Source organism: Rhinoraja longicauda, chromosome 13, assembly GCF_053455715.1.
Source record: "Rhinoraja longicauda isolate Sanriku21f chromosome 13, sRhiLon1.1, whole genome shotgun sequence".
In the NCBI taxonomy this organism is placed as follows: Eukaryota; Metazoa; Chordata; class Chondrichthyes; order Rajiformes; family Arhynchobatidae; genus Rhinoraja; species Rhinoraja longicauda.
In genome coordinates, this window is record NC_135965.1 from 30,395,726 (window position 1) to 30,411,654 (window position 15,929).

Genomic DNA, 15,929 nt, shown 5'->3' on the forward strand with positions numbered 1-15,929 from the left:
GCAACTCCCGGCTGTATGTTTTCCTTATAACTTGACGACAATCTCAATAAAGATCAATTTGCACAAAAACGTCAAGCCAAGAAGCTTTTACTTTAATTTCCTGTCAGCATTTTCACAAAAGGCCAGATTCAGCCTAGTTGGATATAAATCTAAGTGTTAGAATTTTACTTAACATGTTTCAATATATTTTTGTTTAATTTCATTTTAGTTGTATATTTCTTACAGATGCATAAAGCTGTTTTATTTTTTTAGGTATCTGCAGTAATCTGTAGTTTATTATTCGAGGGAGATTGAGGGAGTAATGTACAATTCTCTGATAGGCAGCACTTGGTAAACTCAGAAAGAAATTGGGTTTCAAGTTCAATGGTACTTTATTGTCACATGCACTGAGGTACAGTGAAATTATTTTATGCATACGGTTCAGCAAAAGTATTACTATACATGAACACATCTTAGAGTCAGCATGTGTATGGAATAGTACACTGAGACAGGATACGTTTCACCAGGTTTGCTGCCATTTTCAAGTTGTTATAAGTGCAGAGTTCCTAAACGGTCTATAAAGGCCTGTTGAGCTGGCAAAGTTGCAGGGTCAGACTGGCCAAGTGTGGCCATTGGTGTCCTTCCCTGATGCTTCACCGCTCCATGCTGCTGCAGGACACATTTGGTTCACGCGCTCGGCCTCTTGGAGCGAGCCTGATCCATCCGAGCTCCAGGCTGCTGCAGGGCCTCCAGCAGCCCACTCCACCGTCAAGAGGCACTGCACTACCTCCCAAAGCTGGTCCGCCAACCGGCCTTTTGTTACTTGCATCCACTGCCGGCTTGCCTCTTGGAGATGGGTTTCTCGGCTCTGACTGCTGCGGGTGAGCCATGCCTACTGACAGGGAATAGGCACCGCACCACAGTCGGATTATATGTATCCAGAATGTGGATACTTTAGATAGTTCCTCTGTCTCTCCCGTCCCCTCCTCCTTCCCAGATCTCCCTCTATCTTCCTGTCTCCACCTATATCCTTCCTTTGTCCCGCCCCCTGACATCAGTCTGAAGAAGGGTCTCGACCCGAAACGTCACCTATTCCTTCTCTCCCGAGATGCTGCCTGACCTGCTGAGTTACTCCAGCATTTTGTGAATAAATACCTTCGATTTGTACCAGCATCTGCAGTTATCTTCTTATACTCCAGAATGTGGACACCCATTCAGATAGTTTCAAGGCATGGTTATTGTGGAGATAGACAGAAAGGGTTTGATGGTCTGAGGGTAACCTGATTCTCTGATGCAGGCAAACTCTGCATTGCTGATAATCTCCATAGATAGTTAGTGTCACCTGATCTCTCCCACAATATCTTCTTGCAATCTAAACTTTCTTCGTTTCCTCCAGCTACATGGCCAAATTTAATTATTGTTTCTGCAAACTTCTGATTCATGCTTCTCACATTTAAGTAATTGATGTGTAGAATCAGATGCTTGGGACCTATTACTGACCTTTGCAAAACTCAGACAAAGAGCCTTTCAGTCACTAAAGCACCTGCCCACCATTACTACTGAACCACATCTAGATCTAGCTTGCCCCTTTTTTCCCGGATTTCATGGGCTTTTACTTTTCCGGTGTTCCGCTTGTGGTTTTCTGATCCTGCCTGATGCACGAATGAAAATTTGCAAAATAACCATGTATTAGATAGCAGGAAGGTTCACTACTCTCAGTGTGTGTCTTGCATCAGAGTGAGATAGACTCTTCATGTCAGATGGTGATTACATAGAGTTGGTGCTAAACATTATTGACTGCTTCTGTTTTCCAGTTATCTGAGATGTCTGTTACATTGACGAGGGACACATCATTCTCTGCACTGAGCAACACGACGCTGCCTCCATCATCCACCTGTCCCTCGCTACTGGAAGGACAATTCATCTCAGAGCTGAGGTTAGAGCCCATGTATTCAACTTGACTTTTATCTACTCTCTAGATGTTGTCCATCACCCACAGAAAACCTGCGAACCTGCGAGGAGCATCTCTGAAGATCAGTGCTGATTTAGCTCCTTGGTAGGGGGCCCATGTTTCCAATGTTGCTGGGTGTATTAGGATCTGATAATTGAGCAGTATATAAGGTCCCACTGTGGTGAGAAGTGCAAGACATAGTAAAACATGTTCAACTAAAGATAACGGGATATGATACATTGAGAGACATAAGCTGAAAAAAGGATCATAGTAACTAACATACATCAACCCATTAAAAAGTTTTATAATACTAAAGCACAGGTTACAATAGTGTTAGTGATTTGAGTGCAGTAACACGGGCTATGGGAATTATCAATCCTAAATAGCGCCATTGTGACTGGAACATATCAGAGAATGAAAAACCAAGAACAGAATATATCTGAGAATGTTGTAGTGAGGTGTACAAGATGTTGATGAGAGTAAAAGTGATACATCTGGTGTTATAGGGAGAATGTTTCAGTGAAAGGTAAGTGATTTTACAGTAAACAGTATGGGATATATCATATACTATGATATGTTGTTACTGATTTATATTTATAATTCTGACACCACTTTGGTCCCTTCTTTTGGATGGACAGTGATGATCTTGGAGCGTCATCAGTAAGTGACCCTGACTTAAGGCTCAAGTTCAGGTCAAGGAATCTGAGAATATTTCATTGGTAAAACAATATCTACAATGTAGTAATGACTGATGGTTTGATAGCAATGACAAAATAGACCTTTCAGGTTGGTGACTGCATGCTGATGTTTATTTGAGTTAGAAACGGAAGGTAGGTCATCAATATAAAATATGAAAACATAATTTACATGTTCACTTTTGATCTCTAGAGTGACAGAAGCATGTTTAATGATGATATTACATTTATTGAACATTGTATTCTCCTTACCAGGACTCCTGAAACCCATTCCAGAGCGATTAGTCCAGATGCCGATTTACTGCAAGATGGAGTACTCAAGAAATCTCCTGTGCAGGGCAAGGATGAGAAAGGAGGCCCTCGCATGTTTGTGGCTGATATTCAAGAGATCCGAGTGAGGTATGGCCTTAATGTAATTACTTCTATATTTGAACACTGTGAGTATCAGCATTGATCTTCCATAGTAATGACAAACTCTGCTTTCTACACATTCGTGGGTGCATTCCTAACAGTGTAGTACAGAATCTGTTGGGCTACAGTTCAGAAATGCTGTCTGACCTGGTGAGTTATTCCAGCCCCTTTTTTTTGGAAACCAGCATCTGCAGTTCCTTGTTTTTACAAGCTACAGTTACTAATTTAGGAGGATTCATTATAAAAGTGGAATTATCTGCCTCAGCAGGCAGTGGAGGCCAATTCTCTGAATGCATTCAAGATAGAGCTAGATAGAGCACTTAAGGATAGCGGAGTCAGGGGGATGAGGAAGAACTTTTTCAGTCAGAGAGTGGTGAAGGTGTGGAATTCTCTGCCTCAGAAGGCAGTGGAGGCCAGTTCGTTGGATGCTTTCAAGAGAGAGCTGGATAGAGCTCTTAAGGATAGCGGAGTGAGGGGGTATGGGGAGAAGGCAGGAACGGGGTACTGATTGAGAATGATCAGCCATGATCGCATTGCGGTGCTGGCTCGAAGGGCTGAATGGCCTACTCCTGCACCTATTGTCTATTGTATAGGGAGAAGGCAGGAACGGGGTACTGATTGAGAATGATCAGCCATGATCACATTGAATGGCGGTGCAGGCTCGAAGGGCCAAATGGCCTCCTCCTGCACCTATTGTCTATTGTAAAAGAGACCCACTAGGAATTCAGCTACCCATTAGAAATGCCCCACCGTGCCCAGATCACAGCAGGAGCTGGAGGGTTGAAATTCATGCTTGTGAGAGGTGTACACTTTTTGCACTTTGAAAACATAGCAACAGGAATAGACCATTCAGCTCCTCAACCCCATATGACAATCAAGTTGATCATGGGTGGTCTGTATCTTAATTCAATGTATCCACCTTTGGTCCAAAGCCCTCAATACCTTTACTGAACTAAAGTCTAGCAAACTCAGTGCAGAAGCTTTCAAGCATCAGCACATTTCTATGAAAGAAAATTTAAGATTTCCACATAACTGTAAGACATTCTTCCCAAATTGTTTGTGAAGTCTATACCTCCTTGATTTGTACTCGCTTTCCAGAGGTAACAATTTAGTCATGTTAAGCAACTCATTTAGATCACCACTTAATTTTCTGTGGGTAAGATTTATAAGCCTGGTTTTATAACCTGCCCTCATCATCTATCCCTGCACAGGAAGAGAGCAGAAAGAGGGTATTGGGACAGATTATCACCCACGGTTGTTTTCAATAACAGATTAGGCTCAAAGGGCCAAATGGCCTATTGCTGCTCCCACACTGAATTGCACTCAAGAGCAGTCTTTCCCAATTGAGGTGAACTGAATGCAATTCTCTAATGCAGTCTAGCCAGAACTCTGCAATCATAGCACCGCCTCCAGGACTGACAAGTGACCTGGACATGGGTTTTTCCTAAAGCTGATGAATACATAGCCAACAATAGGGGCACTGGGGAAGCCTGGCATTACAAATCCTCCTTGTGTATAATTTCTCATTGCTCTTTCACCTCCCTCTTTGGCCTTACCACCTAATAAACACGACCAACCTCACTAGGATCAGGCCTGGACTCTGAAGCCTCTTGAGGCTGTTGCGAGATACTGCCCTCCCACTGGTTCAGGTGGCCTGTTTGAAAGACAGACAGAAGCAGCATCTACACTTGAACAACTCCTCTGCAATCAGGCTTTTGAACATTCCCTCCATAAGCTAGGGTATTGTTAATCCAACTCTACCCTGTTGCAGACATTGGACTTTGTCTCTGGCAATGGCGTACTATAATGCTGAGAACTATATTCTGCACTCTGTATCTTTCCTTTCGCTGTACCTATTGCACTTAAGTTTGGCTTGATTGTATTTATGTATAGTATCTGATATAATCGGACAGCATGCAAAAGTTTTTCACTGTACCTTGGTACACGTCGCAATAATAAACCTAAACCTCTCGTTATCTTCCAGTCCAATTGTATCGAAGAAAGGGACCCTACATTTCCTGGAACCCCAAACCAACGGCTGGGTGAAGCGCTTTGTAGTCGTGCGGCGGCCATACGTTTACATTTATAACACTGACAAAGACACGGTGGAGAGGGCCATCCTTAACCTGTCTGCCGCCCAGGTGGAGTACAGTGAGGATCAACAGGCCATGCTAAAGGTAGCCATCTCTCTCCTCCACTCTCACTGTTAGAGGGGCAGATGGAGAGTTATTTGAATCCACACAACCTCAGACTGATTCATCTCTTGTTAAGGTTCCTCGTACTTGAATTTCACCACATCATAAAAGTTTAGATGACATCTCACTAGCTAGATTAAAGAAAGTATATTTCATTATTATGCTATATTAGAGGTAAATATTACGTTCATATGTCTAAGAAGATCACACAATGATAAACCATCCACCCCAAGGCTAATGTTATGTCTGCACCCTCTTTAATCTGTGTCCGAGCACCCTGGGTGGTGTGTGGACTGTGGTTCAATGTCCCTGTCGTCCTCCGCCCACAACACACAAATATACCATATTCTCAGACTGATTAACCAGCCAACCATGGCTCCCCACCCTCCCTTCATCAACAGTCATTCACCAACCAGGCTTTGAGGCTGTGCCCCTGACTTCAACCCGCACGTCCTCCAGATGTAGGTGAAAACTGGAGCAACTTGGGGAAACTGGGGTGGAAAAGGTAAACCACACAGACAACAGCCAAGGTTAGGATCGAATCAGGGTTGCTAGAGCTGTGAGGCTGTGCCACTGTGCAATTTGAATGCATTTCTGAGACTCTCCCTTTTTTGTTGCAGACTCCAAACACCTTTGCTGTGTGTACTGAACATCGCGGGATACTGCTACAAGCATGCAACGATAAGGAAATGCAAGACTGGCTTTATGCCTTCAACCCCCTCCTTGCTGGTTCAATCAGGTACATCTCACACAAAATGGTGGTAGTTATAACCAATGTTACAGAAAAGTGCAAGGCTATGGCAGGTGGGGTTACAATGGTGGTGTGGATAAAACAGACAATGTTTTAATTAGAGGTATCAGATTTATTTGTATTGCAGTGGGATGTGTGTAGTATGTTAAGTGTTGTTATGGTTATATTTGAGAATGTTACAGTGAAAGGCATTGTGTTATATCTGGTATTGCAATGAAGTGAGTGGGGATTATTTAAAGGTTCACAGGAGTTAGTGTATGATAACGAGGTGTACCTAACAGTCACAAAAATAGGCGTGGGCAGTGTCAGTCCGTTGCAATAGGTTGGTGGTGTTATAATGATCATAATAAGCTGTAACAGAAAGATACACAGATGGATGTGATATGTATAATGTATTATACAGAAGAGTGTGTAGTAATTTCAAAGTATTGGAGTAAAAGATATGAGTTATATCTGCCAACGATAGTAATGTATGTGGGCTTTATCAGGCAGTTATGGTGAGGAGTGTGGCCTATCCCAGTAAGCGTTGTAGTCATGGGCTATACGACAGATTCATAGTGAGGTTTGTAGATTGTCAAATAGTTTCATAGTGAGAGTGTGGGATATTTCAAACAGTGTTATAGATGTAGTTGTATACTTTGTTAGATAATTTTGCAGTGAGGAGTATGATTCTATAACAGTATAGTGACATAAACATCAGAGTATAACATGTTCATAGGGAATAGGAGTAGAATTAGGCCATTTGGCCCATCTAGTCTACTCCGCCATTCATCATCATCATCATATATATACAGCCGGAAACAGGCCTTTTCGGCCCTCCAAGTCCGTGCCGCCCAGTGATCCCCGTACATTAACACTATCCTACACCCACTAGGGACAATTTTTACATTTACCCAGCCAATTAACCTACATACCTGTACGTCTTTCAATTATGGCTGATCTATCTCTCCCTCCAAACCCCAATCCCCCGCCTTCTCCCCATAACCTCTGACACTCATACTAGTTTGTTGCAGTCGCAGAATGATTAATTATTGAAGGAGATATGAATTCAGTGACAATGTCCAGAAAGTCTAGCTGTCACGCAGACATAAACTGATAAGTGGAAATTAACATGTAACGCCATATGCATGCCTGGTAATGAGCATCTTCAACACCAAAGAACCCCGGTCACAGGCAATTTGACATTTAATTTCTACACCATCAATTCCAAACATCTTGGGGTTACCATTAACCAGATATTTAGGTGAATTGACCACATAAACAAGTAGCTACGGTCACTAATATGGTAATATGCTGCTGAATGACCTGCCTTCTATTTCCCAAAATACCTCAAGTAAAGTAAGTGTTGGTATCAGATTTTCTGTATGTACTTTGCATGAGTGCAACTTGAGCCACGATCAAACTATGGGTAGTTAGCAGCCTGCTTAAGGGATACACCATGCACCAGCTTAAGTATTCCCTCTCCTCCATAGTGTATCCTAACTAGAAATATGTACCTTCTATAAGGTTCAGTAAATAGACTTCTTTGACAGTATCTTCCAAACTCACAACAACTCACATATAAAGACAAAACACTCACGCACCCCCCTCCAACTCAAAAACCTCTCTAACTTGTAAATACCCACCGGCTGAAATTCTGGAACTCAATATATATATAGGCGCGTTAAGAGTACCTTTACTGAAAGGAACAAAGGTTCACAAAAGCATGTTTCCACCACTTCCTCTGAGACGTTCAAAACCGACAAAACCCTCATGCTTGTCAGTAACAGCCACATCTTTTTTACTTTTTAAAGAATAAACTGGAAGGTATACCCTATATATATAACTGTGAGGTGTTGTGGTGGGGGCATATCAGACAGTTTATAATAAAATTGCGAAATATAACAAAATTTACAGGTGCTGGAAATCACACGATTCTCTCTCGACAGATGCTGCAGAATATTTCCAATATTTGTTCTTGTTATGTTAAATTGAAAATTTTGGATTTAAGAAATAGAAACATAGTGAATAGATGAGAAATAGGCCAGCTGGCTGCTTGGGTCTGCTCTGCCATTCAATAGCGTGGCTGATCTGATCTTGGCCAAGACTCCACTTTCCTGCCGGTGCCATAACCTTAATTTCCCAAGGGTTCAATAATCTGTCTAGCTCAGCCTTGAATATATTCAGTGTCAACTTCAAGTACTTTCTGGGGAGGAGAATTCCAAATGTTTCATAACCCCCAGCAAGAAGACATTCCTTCCCATCTCTTTCTTCATAAAACAGCTCCTCGTTCTAAAATTAAGCCCCCTACTTCTTCAAAGTATCTTCAGTGAAATCTCATCTGGATTTTCAGTAAGATTTCCTCTCATTCTTCTAAACTCCAATACAATTGACTCAATCATTTCAACATTCTACTTAAATTAACCCCTTTACTCCAGGACTCAATCTCACATACCTCCAATTCAAATATGTCATTCTTTGAAAAAGATCAAACATGTTTGAAGTACTGGTATAATTTGCCAATGTCTTATACAATGGTAGCAAGGCCTCACTACACTTGCTCTCCCTTGTAATAATATTAATATATCAGGTTACCACAGTGAAACTATGGGAGTTATCAGAGAATGTTATTTTACACAGCAAGGTTAAGGTAAAGATATTAGCGATTACTACCTTGAGGTGTGTGGGATATATATGAATGTTACAATGAGAATTATTATTGAGCAGCATTGTTGAGATTAGAGTAGTGTATATTGGAGAGTGTTGCAGTGAATATGCGGGAACATCAGAGAATGTTATAATAAGTGGAGAATACATCAGTTCACTTTCGTGAGAGGTGTGAACTATATTACAATGTCTTATTTTGGGGACAATGGTTTGTATTTGAAATGTTTACAAGGTATAATAATTATAGTGGATGCTGTGGGATATAACATTCCTTTCACTGTGCATATGTGGTATACTAACATGTTTCATAAATAGGAATACGATGCTGCCAACTACATTAAATTGTGGGTGTCTGAGTTATTGCTGTTGATCTTCTCAGGAAGCATGTTTTTATGTATTTCTCTATGAGCCTTCCAGACATTGTTTTAATTTACTGGTAATTGTAGTCTTTTTGTAATCAATTTAAAATCTTTCAAATTCTTGCTAGTTCCTAAAAGCGCTTAGGCTACCTTCTCATACTGACACTAACCAGGTGTCAAAACGTCAGCATGACCTAACTTTACACCATCTCTTCAGCTTTCCTCACCGTCTCTCACGTCTTTCCTCGCTGTTTCCAATTCTCCTAATTAACTGGAAATACAAGAGACTGCAGATTCTGGAATCTAAAGCAAACAGCAAAGTGCTGGAGGAACTCGGCAGGTCAAGCAGCATCTGTAGAGGGAAATTAACAGATGAAGTTTCGGGTGGGGAGGGTCCTGTCCTGTACAGTCCTGAGCTGAAATAGCCGTCCATTTCCCTCCACAGATGCTGCCTGATCTGCTAGTTCCTTCAGCACCGTTTTAAAAAAATCCTGGTTAATACTTTCTTATCTCCTCTACTGTTTACAATAAGAAAATGCCATACTGAGAAATTTTAGATTAAATATTATAGTGAGAACAATATTATATATGGAGGTGAGGGATATGTCTGACAGTATTGCAGTGAACAATTGCAGAATGTATGAGTATGTCCTTATTAGTGGTAGATAGACACAAAATGCTGGAGTAACTCAGCAGGGCAGGCAGCACCTCTGGAGAAAAGGAATGGGTGACCCTTCTTCAGGCTAGTGGTGTTGGTTATACGAGAAGTGTTGCGTTCTATGTTCAGGGAGATAACGTGTTGCAGTGAATGTGATGGATTATATTAGAGAGCATAATAGTGAGGAGTGTTACCGTGCGAGTTTTGAGTTTATTACTGTTCTATTGTTAAATTAGTTTTATTAAGGAAGTATGAAGTGTTGCAGAGTGCCACGCCAAAGGTTGTGAATACAGTGTGTGTGGTCATTGCAATAGAAATTGTTACACCGTGGTGAGTCAGAAAGTGTTAATGAGAAGGATTTCAGTCAGTCTTCTCAAGCAATGCTGTTAACTGTTCTAAAGTGCCTTCATTTCATCTTGCAGGTCAAAGCTGTCCAGAAGGAGGAGCAGTCAGATGAGGATCTGACATAAATCCAAGATCTGCTTGAATTCCACTCCAAACATCAGATTGGACACTTATGTACATAGTCAACCTAGCCTTTTCAGCATCGATGTGAATGCCCATCTAAATGCCTGCTCTACGTGTAGTAATTTATTGAGGATTAAAAATTAATAGTTGTGTGAAAGCAAAAACCATGTCGCTGGCGCCGGGGAGTGCCGTGTTCCGTGTGCGTGTGATGCTCTGTGTGTCTTGAGCAAGCGGTTGGACATTAGTGACGAGCCAGTTCCTGATCATCGGCACCAGATGCTGTCGTGCTCCTTGTGTTTTTGTTTTGAGGAAGGGGTGGGAGGGGGGGATGGAAAGAAGATCATGAAGACAGTTTGTGGCATCCAAACTATTCCCAACAGAGAAATGTCTGATTGGAACGTGGGTGTACTGTCAGGCTCAGAGCTCTTCATGGGTCCGTGAGACCTTTGGGAATGAATGGAGGAGCTGATGGGAAAAGCGACAAGAGGCCAGTAAGCGATCTGTAAAGCTCCTTATTGGTTGGTTCGTTCTCGCCAACGCCCCATGCTGATTTGCATCCGCTTAAAAGTGAATCTTCACCAAAGGCTCCGTGAACGGTACGAGGTTTGTGGCCAAAAGAACTGTCAGGTTATTTTCTGCAGGAAGGGGTGAACTATCTATTTGGAGACATGAGCAGTGAAGAGGATTCATGAAACTGGAATTGTGGGGTAGTAAAAGGTTTAATATTGTATATATATCATGTTTAGCTCTATACTGATAATGTATTCTTAATCTTTAATAAGGATTGTTACTGCTGAAGCTGAATAGTATTGTCTGCCCCTCAACCCCAGGTGCAAATATTTGGGTAGTGTTTGCCATGTTGGGATTTTCATGAACCAGTCAGCATTGCTGTGTCTGAAGGATTCAAGGGGAGAAATCTGACTTTGGTCACCAGTACTAAATGCATGTGGAACACCAGCTGCCAGCTATACTCCGCACCATTCGATGCTGAATGAGGCGGTCTGTACAGCGAGCAGCCACACATGCACCTAGTTCCACTGACCTTAAACACACCTTTTCCCTTCAGTGTTTTGTAAATTTGTGGCTATAGAAACAAACTGTGTTGATTTGTTGTACTCTTGTCTGTGGAGGAGATGCTGACTGCCTAACGCCTGTACCAGTATGACCCTCAGTTGTTGACCCTCAATGGACTCAATATAGCTGCCCAGATTGGGGATGGGGGTTAGGAATACAATAATTCAGATTTTTTTTTTTAATGGTTTGCATTAGCTGCTTCTCACTAGCAATGTTACTACCTCTTTGACCCCACCGGAAGATGTCCTTCATATTTGGGTGGTGCAGGGATCAGAGAACCTGAAGCCATCTAGAGCAGTTTGCTCCAGTGGTCTCAGATCTATCAGTGGAAGTGAGCAGCCCAAGATGCATCTGCTTTAGAGCTTTCAAGCTGTGTGCAGATCGCCACACATTTAGTCATTCCTACAATTTTATTTACAGATGGCATTAATTATCAGCTGGCAACTATGTTACCAATGTTGTAAGCAAATTGAGCATTCATGTCAAGTGGGTCATGGGGGTCTTGATCAGGACCAAACAGCTCCAACATGCTGCAAGTACTGGAATGGAAATGTTGCTTTGGATGTTGGTCAATGGAGCCCCAACAAACACAGCCCCCTGTGGGCTTACGGGTCATGGTGATAAAGACCTCCACAAGTTCCTTATGGTACTTTATTTAAACCAAAAAGACGATCACCAACACCCCATCCTCAACAGGTGGAAAAGATGCACCATCTGCTTCTCGGGTCACTGCAAAACCTTAAAGTCCAGCGTTAAATAAAAGTTGTGTATTAAGGTTACTGTTTAATTAAAAGAAGCTTACTGCTATGCACATATTGCACCCTCTATTGTTACGTTCTACAGATTATTGTAACAGTCAAAACAATATGGATGCAGGCATAATCAATTGCTGCTAAATGGAAAACCTCAAAATAGTTCACTCTGAATTGTTAACTAACTTTGAGGCTACAGATTAAAAACTGAATTTTATGGTGAGTCTTTGGTTAAACCAAAGCTCTTGAGAGTTGGAAGCATCTGAGTCTTAGTCGGTATCCTTCCAACGTTTTAGATACTGTTTCTCAGTGGAAGTTTGTCAAACCCAAGAAAGCAACTTATCATTCGCAACGGAATTTTCAATTACACATTGGTGTGTGCGTGTGTCTTCACCTGTGGTAAACTTGCATTTTCTATACTGCTGCATGTGAGGTGGGTGATGTGCTCTTTCTCACGTTCCATGCACAAGAAGACTGTCCTGTTGCAATATATGTTCATGTAGCCCCTTCTCCCTCTCTCACTCCAAACCTTCCCTTCCCTACTGCTTTGGGGAACACTTTCCTTTCCATGTATTTGCATTTGAAATGTGTTTTCTCCCGCTGGTGTCTGCTCAGTAACTTCAACAAAGTCTCATTCGGAGAAGTTTGATGTCTGACTCGCATGTCATTGGTGACGTTTAAGGGAAAGTAGTTTGGAGTCTGTATGAATTATTAAGTGAAAATATTTGAAGCATAACTAGAGCTTTACGTTATCTGGCACAGCTGTTTCAATGTATCAATCATCTCCCCATTCTATAACACCACAGTTTGAGAATAGATAATAACAGAACAATTTCCCCACCTGCTAATAAGACGTATGAAGAACTGAAACAATGAACAGATTTAAATTATTATTATTTTACAGGGTTTTGTCTCAAGTCACATCAATATTAATAATACAAGATAATGTATACTGCTAGTCCCTTTTATCTAGGATGATAACTGAAGACTGGGAACAGACAGGTGAATTAGTCTAATGACTTACCATAGCAAAAGGAAAATTGCACATAAGAAATGTGTTGGTGAAATGCCACTTTGAAGGGATTTTTGATGTGACAGGTATAACTTTGGCCAGCCAGTCTATGGATTATATCTGACCACAATATTAGATGTAAATGTTCCAAAGGTTCTACCCTGCAAAGCAACTCGTATCAGGCGCTGTGCCTTAGGCCAACCAACCTACAGAGCACACCCATATTTGGAAAGGTCAGAGGCTTGGGGGGGGTTGTGCAACTAAGAAAGGTGAATCAATCTCACTTCCACCATCTTTGGCCAATGATTGCTGTTATCCCTTGGGATAAATGCTCAGTCTTTCACCAGAATAACGATCAAATGCACCAAACATAGCTTTACCATTCTATTCAGTTGTAATTCTTAGGCAACATATTATTTCAACAAACATATCAACAACCCTAATGCATTAACTTACAAATGCTATCTAAAAAAACTACATTTCTTTCCCTCAACAGAACATGGCATAAAGAAATTTAAGAAAATGGTAGGGAAAATTCAACCTTAATAGCTCATCCCCATCTCATAAATCAATGCAGTGTAAATGTTTTCCAGCTCTAACCCTCAATTCAAGCCACGCATTTTCTGACAATCCCTTGACATAACCTATGTATTTCCTTACCATTTCTTCATCAAAGCCAGGAGCATCAGCTGTCTATATTCTCGTCATATCCTCCAAACCAATGGAAACAAAGTGAATTATCTATTGATGTCCATTCTTGATCATACTAACTGTGCTCTTTGGCCACTTTTCCTTCTCTGTTAACTTTTAAATTATGAAACATATTTCCACAATTCACTTTTCATGTCATTGTTTTTACCCTTTTCCTTCACGGATTTGAATTCTTCTCCAGATTGAATAATTTGTTTCAATCAGTTTGTTTTTTAACTACCTACTTCCCGCCATTGCCAGTCTCTGGACAAAGGGGATGGGGAAATAATAGCACAATAAATACAGTAACATCAGAAAATATTAAACTGCATTCCATTGGTTTGTATAGTAACCAGTGAATTTCTGCTGTTGAGCTGTACCTTATGTTTCACTCAGCTCAAGCCCTTATCCTGCAAAATGGACACCAGTAACCCACACAGGCAGTAAAATTACTGAACAAGGACACAAAAAATGATAAGACACAGGATGTGCTTGGTTGTTGTTGCTTGTTTAGAAAGGATGCCAGTTGCAACTTGCTCAGTTGCATAAGGCTTCATTAGATGGCAACAGTATAATCAAGCTGGTTCCATTTATTCACCCATTGAGAAGGGGGAGATGGGGAACAGTGGACAATTGCTTTTATATGTCCAGCTCAACTTCCCAGTCACACAAAGCTCGTATGACTATTTATTGTGGAAGAGAGAGAAACTTTGTTGTGCTCCTCCACTCCCACCCTATCCCCAACCTGCTACCAAATACGAATCGTAGCATCAGTGAATGGCAGGGGGTGGATACTGCATAAAATCCAAGGAGGGGATTTGTAAATATTCCAAAACATTTTGCCAGATAACGATAACGATTGGCATCATGATAACCCATAAGAAATGACTTCAGCACTGACTCTTCCAAAAGCTCAGACCCAGGACATTTGAGTCAAACAGACAACTTCTACAACATCAAATTTCAGTCTGGATTGACTTGCAACCCTTGTCTACGTAATGGTGAACTAATGGAATGATCTGTTTTGTTACTTCTGTTGTCAGTTAATCTATGCCTCTTCCCACAGTGCCCCAGCTTTGTACATTTTGGAAGCCGCCTCTGATGTTGTATATACGTGATGGCTGTGACAACTGTACAATATATCTACACGCTGTCTCAGATGGTCAGTAGTCTCTTGAAGTGTAAACCATGGGTGTTGGAATTAGAGTCTTCAGATGTTTGTGAACACTTTAATGCATTGTCAATAAAAAAATAAACGTGGTAAATATGCAGTTCTGGACAAGCAAGCACTAAGATTCCGTGTCTCATTCCGTGTTACACTTATGTCACACACATGAAATAGAACCACTGTACACATAAGAATCATCCCTCATACACCGATCCATCAATTTGTTTATTCAACTTGTTTTCCACCTGGTTCTACTACACTTTTCAGAAAGAAAGTCATTGAATTTCACCCTGATATTTACAAGGCAAAACATCGTCCTGTGACTTCCATAGTTTATGTAACTAACTTGGAACCTCTTTGGAGCAGTAATCTTATAGAGATTAGGTTGGCGGCTCAGTTTTGCAACAAGGTTCGCTACTGAAAGGAGGGTGGAGTTAGAACTCAACAGCTGAAATAATAAAAGTATCCAAGAAGAGGAAATATCAGGATTATAAGGAATTATTTTAGAGAAATGCTTGTTGCGCGTGGAACGAACAGCCAATATTGAGGAAGAATTTTAAATCAGGTTGTATTCTAAGAATCAAACCTAACAAATTCCCCATGCCAGACATTATATATCTTTGTCCATTGCACTTATTATCATGGATGGTTCATCAGATAGTCAACTCTCGACTAGCATCAATAATTCTCAGGATCAAAATTTACGGACATCCAATCTTGTCCTATCATTGAGTCACCCAGGACAATGAATAATTCTCTAGCTATTTAAATTAGTAAATTTGTATCAAACTGTGTTAGACTACACTTTGATTAAAGGTACCAGAGAAAGTGGAAAAATATAGGAATACAGGAATAAGATTTTTTCGAACTAGAACTGTTAGACTGCTCTCTAGAAATACGGAATGAACAGCCAAGAGGATTTTTTTAAATTATAGACAATAGACAATAGGTGCAGGAGTAGGCCATTCAGCCCTTCGAGCCAGCACCGCCATTCAATGCGATCATGGCTGATCACTCTCAATCAGTACCCCGTTCCTGCCTTCTCCCCATACCCCCTCACTCCGCTATCCTTAAGAGCTCTATCCAGCTCTCTCTTGAAAGCATCCAACGAACTGGCCTC

The 15,929-nt window shown here is 41.2% G+C and overlaps 1 protein-coding gene across 21 annotated transcripts in view; it reads left to right on the plus strand.

The window, feature by feature from the left end:
* The window catches only part of kif1aa (kinesin family member 1Aa), a 196,485-nt gene extending 181,573 nt beyond the window's left edge, over positions 1 to 14,912 (plus strand). For all 21 annotated transcript variants that reach the window (XM_078410681.1, XM_078410683.1, XM_078410684.1 and 18 more), the window contains 5 exons: positions 1,794 to 1,915; positions 2,881 to 3,024; positions 5,021 to 5,213; positions 5,852 to 5,970; positions 10,068 to 14,912. In XM_078410681.1, coding sequence (XP_078266807.1) covers positions 1,794 to 1,915; positions 2,881 to 3,024; positions 5,021 to 5,213; positions 5,852 to 5,970; positions 10,068 to 10,110 — 621 coding nt within the window. In that variant the 3' untranslated portion in view covers positions 10,111 to 14,912. The remainder of the gene's footprint in view (positions 1 to 1,793; positions 1,916 to 2,880; positions 3,025 to 5,020; positions 5,214 to 5,851; positions 5,971 to 10,067) is intronic.
* The last annotated feature ends 1,017 nt before the right edge of the window (positions 14,913 to 15,929 follow it).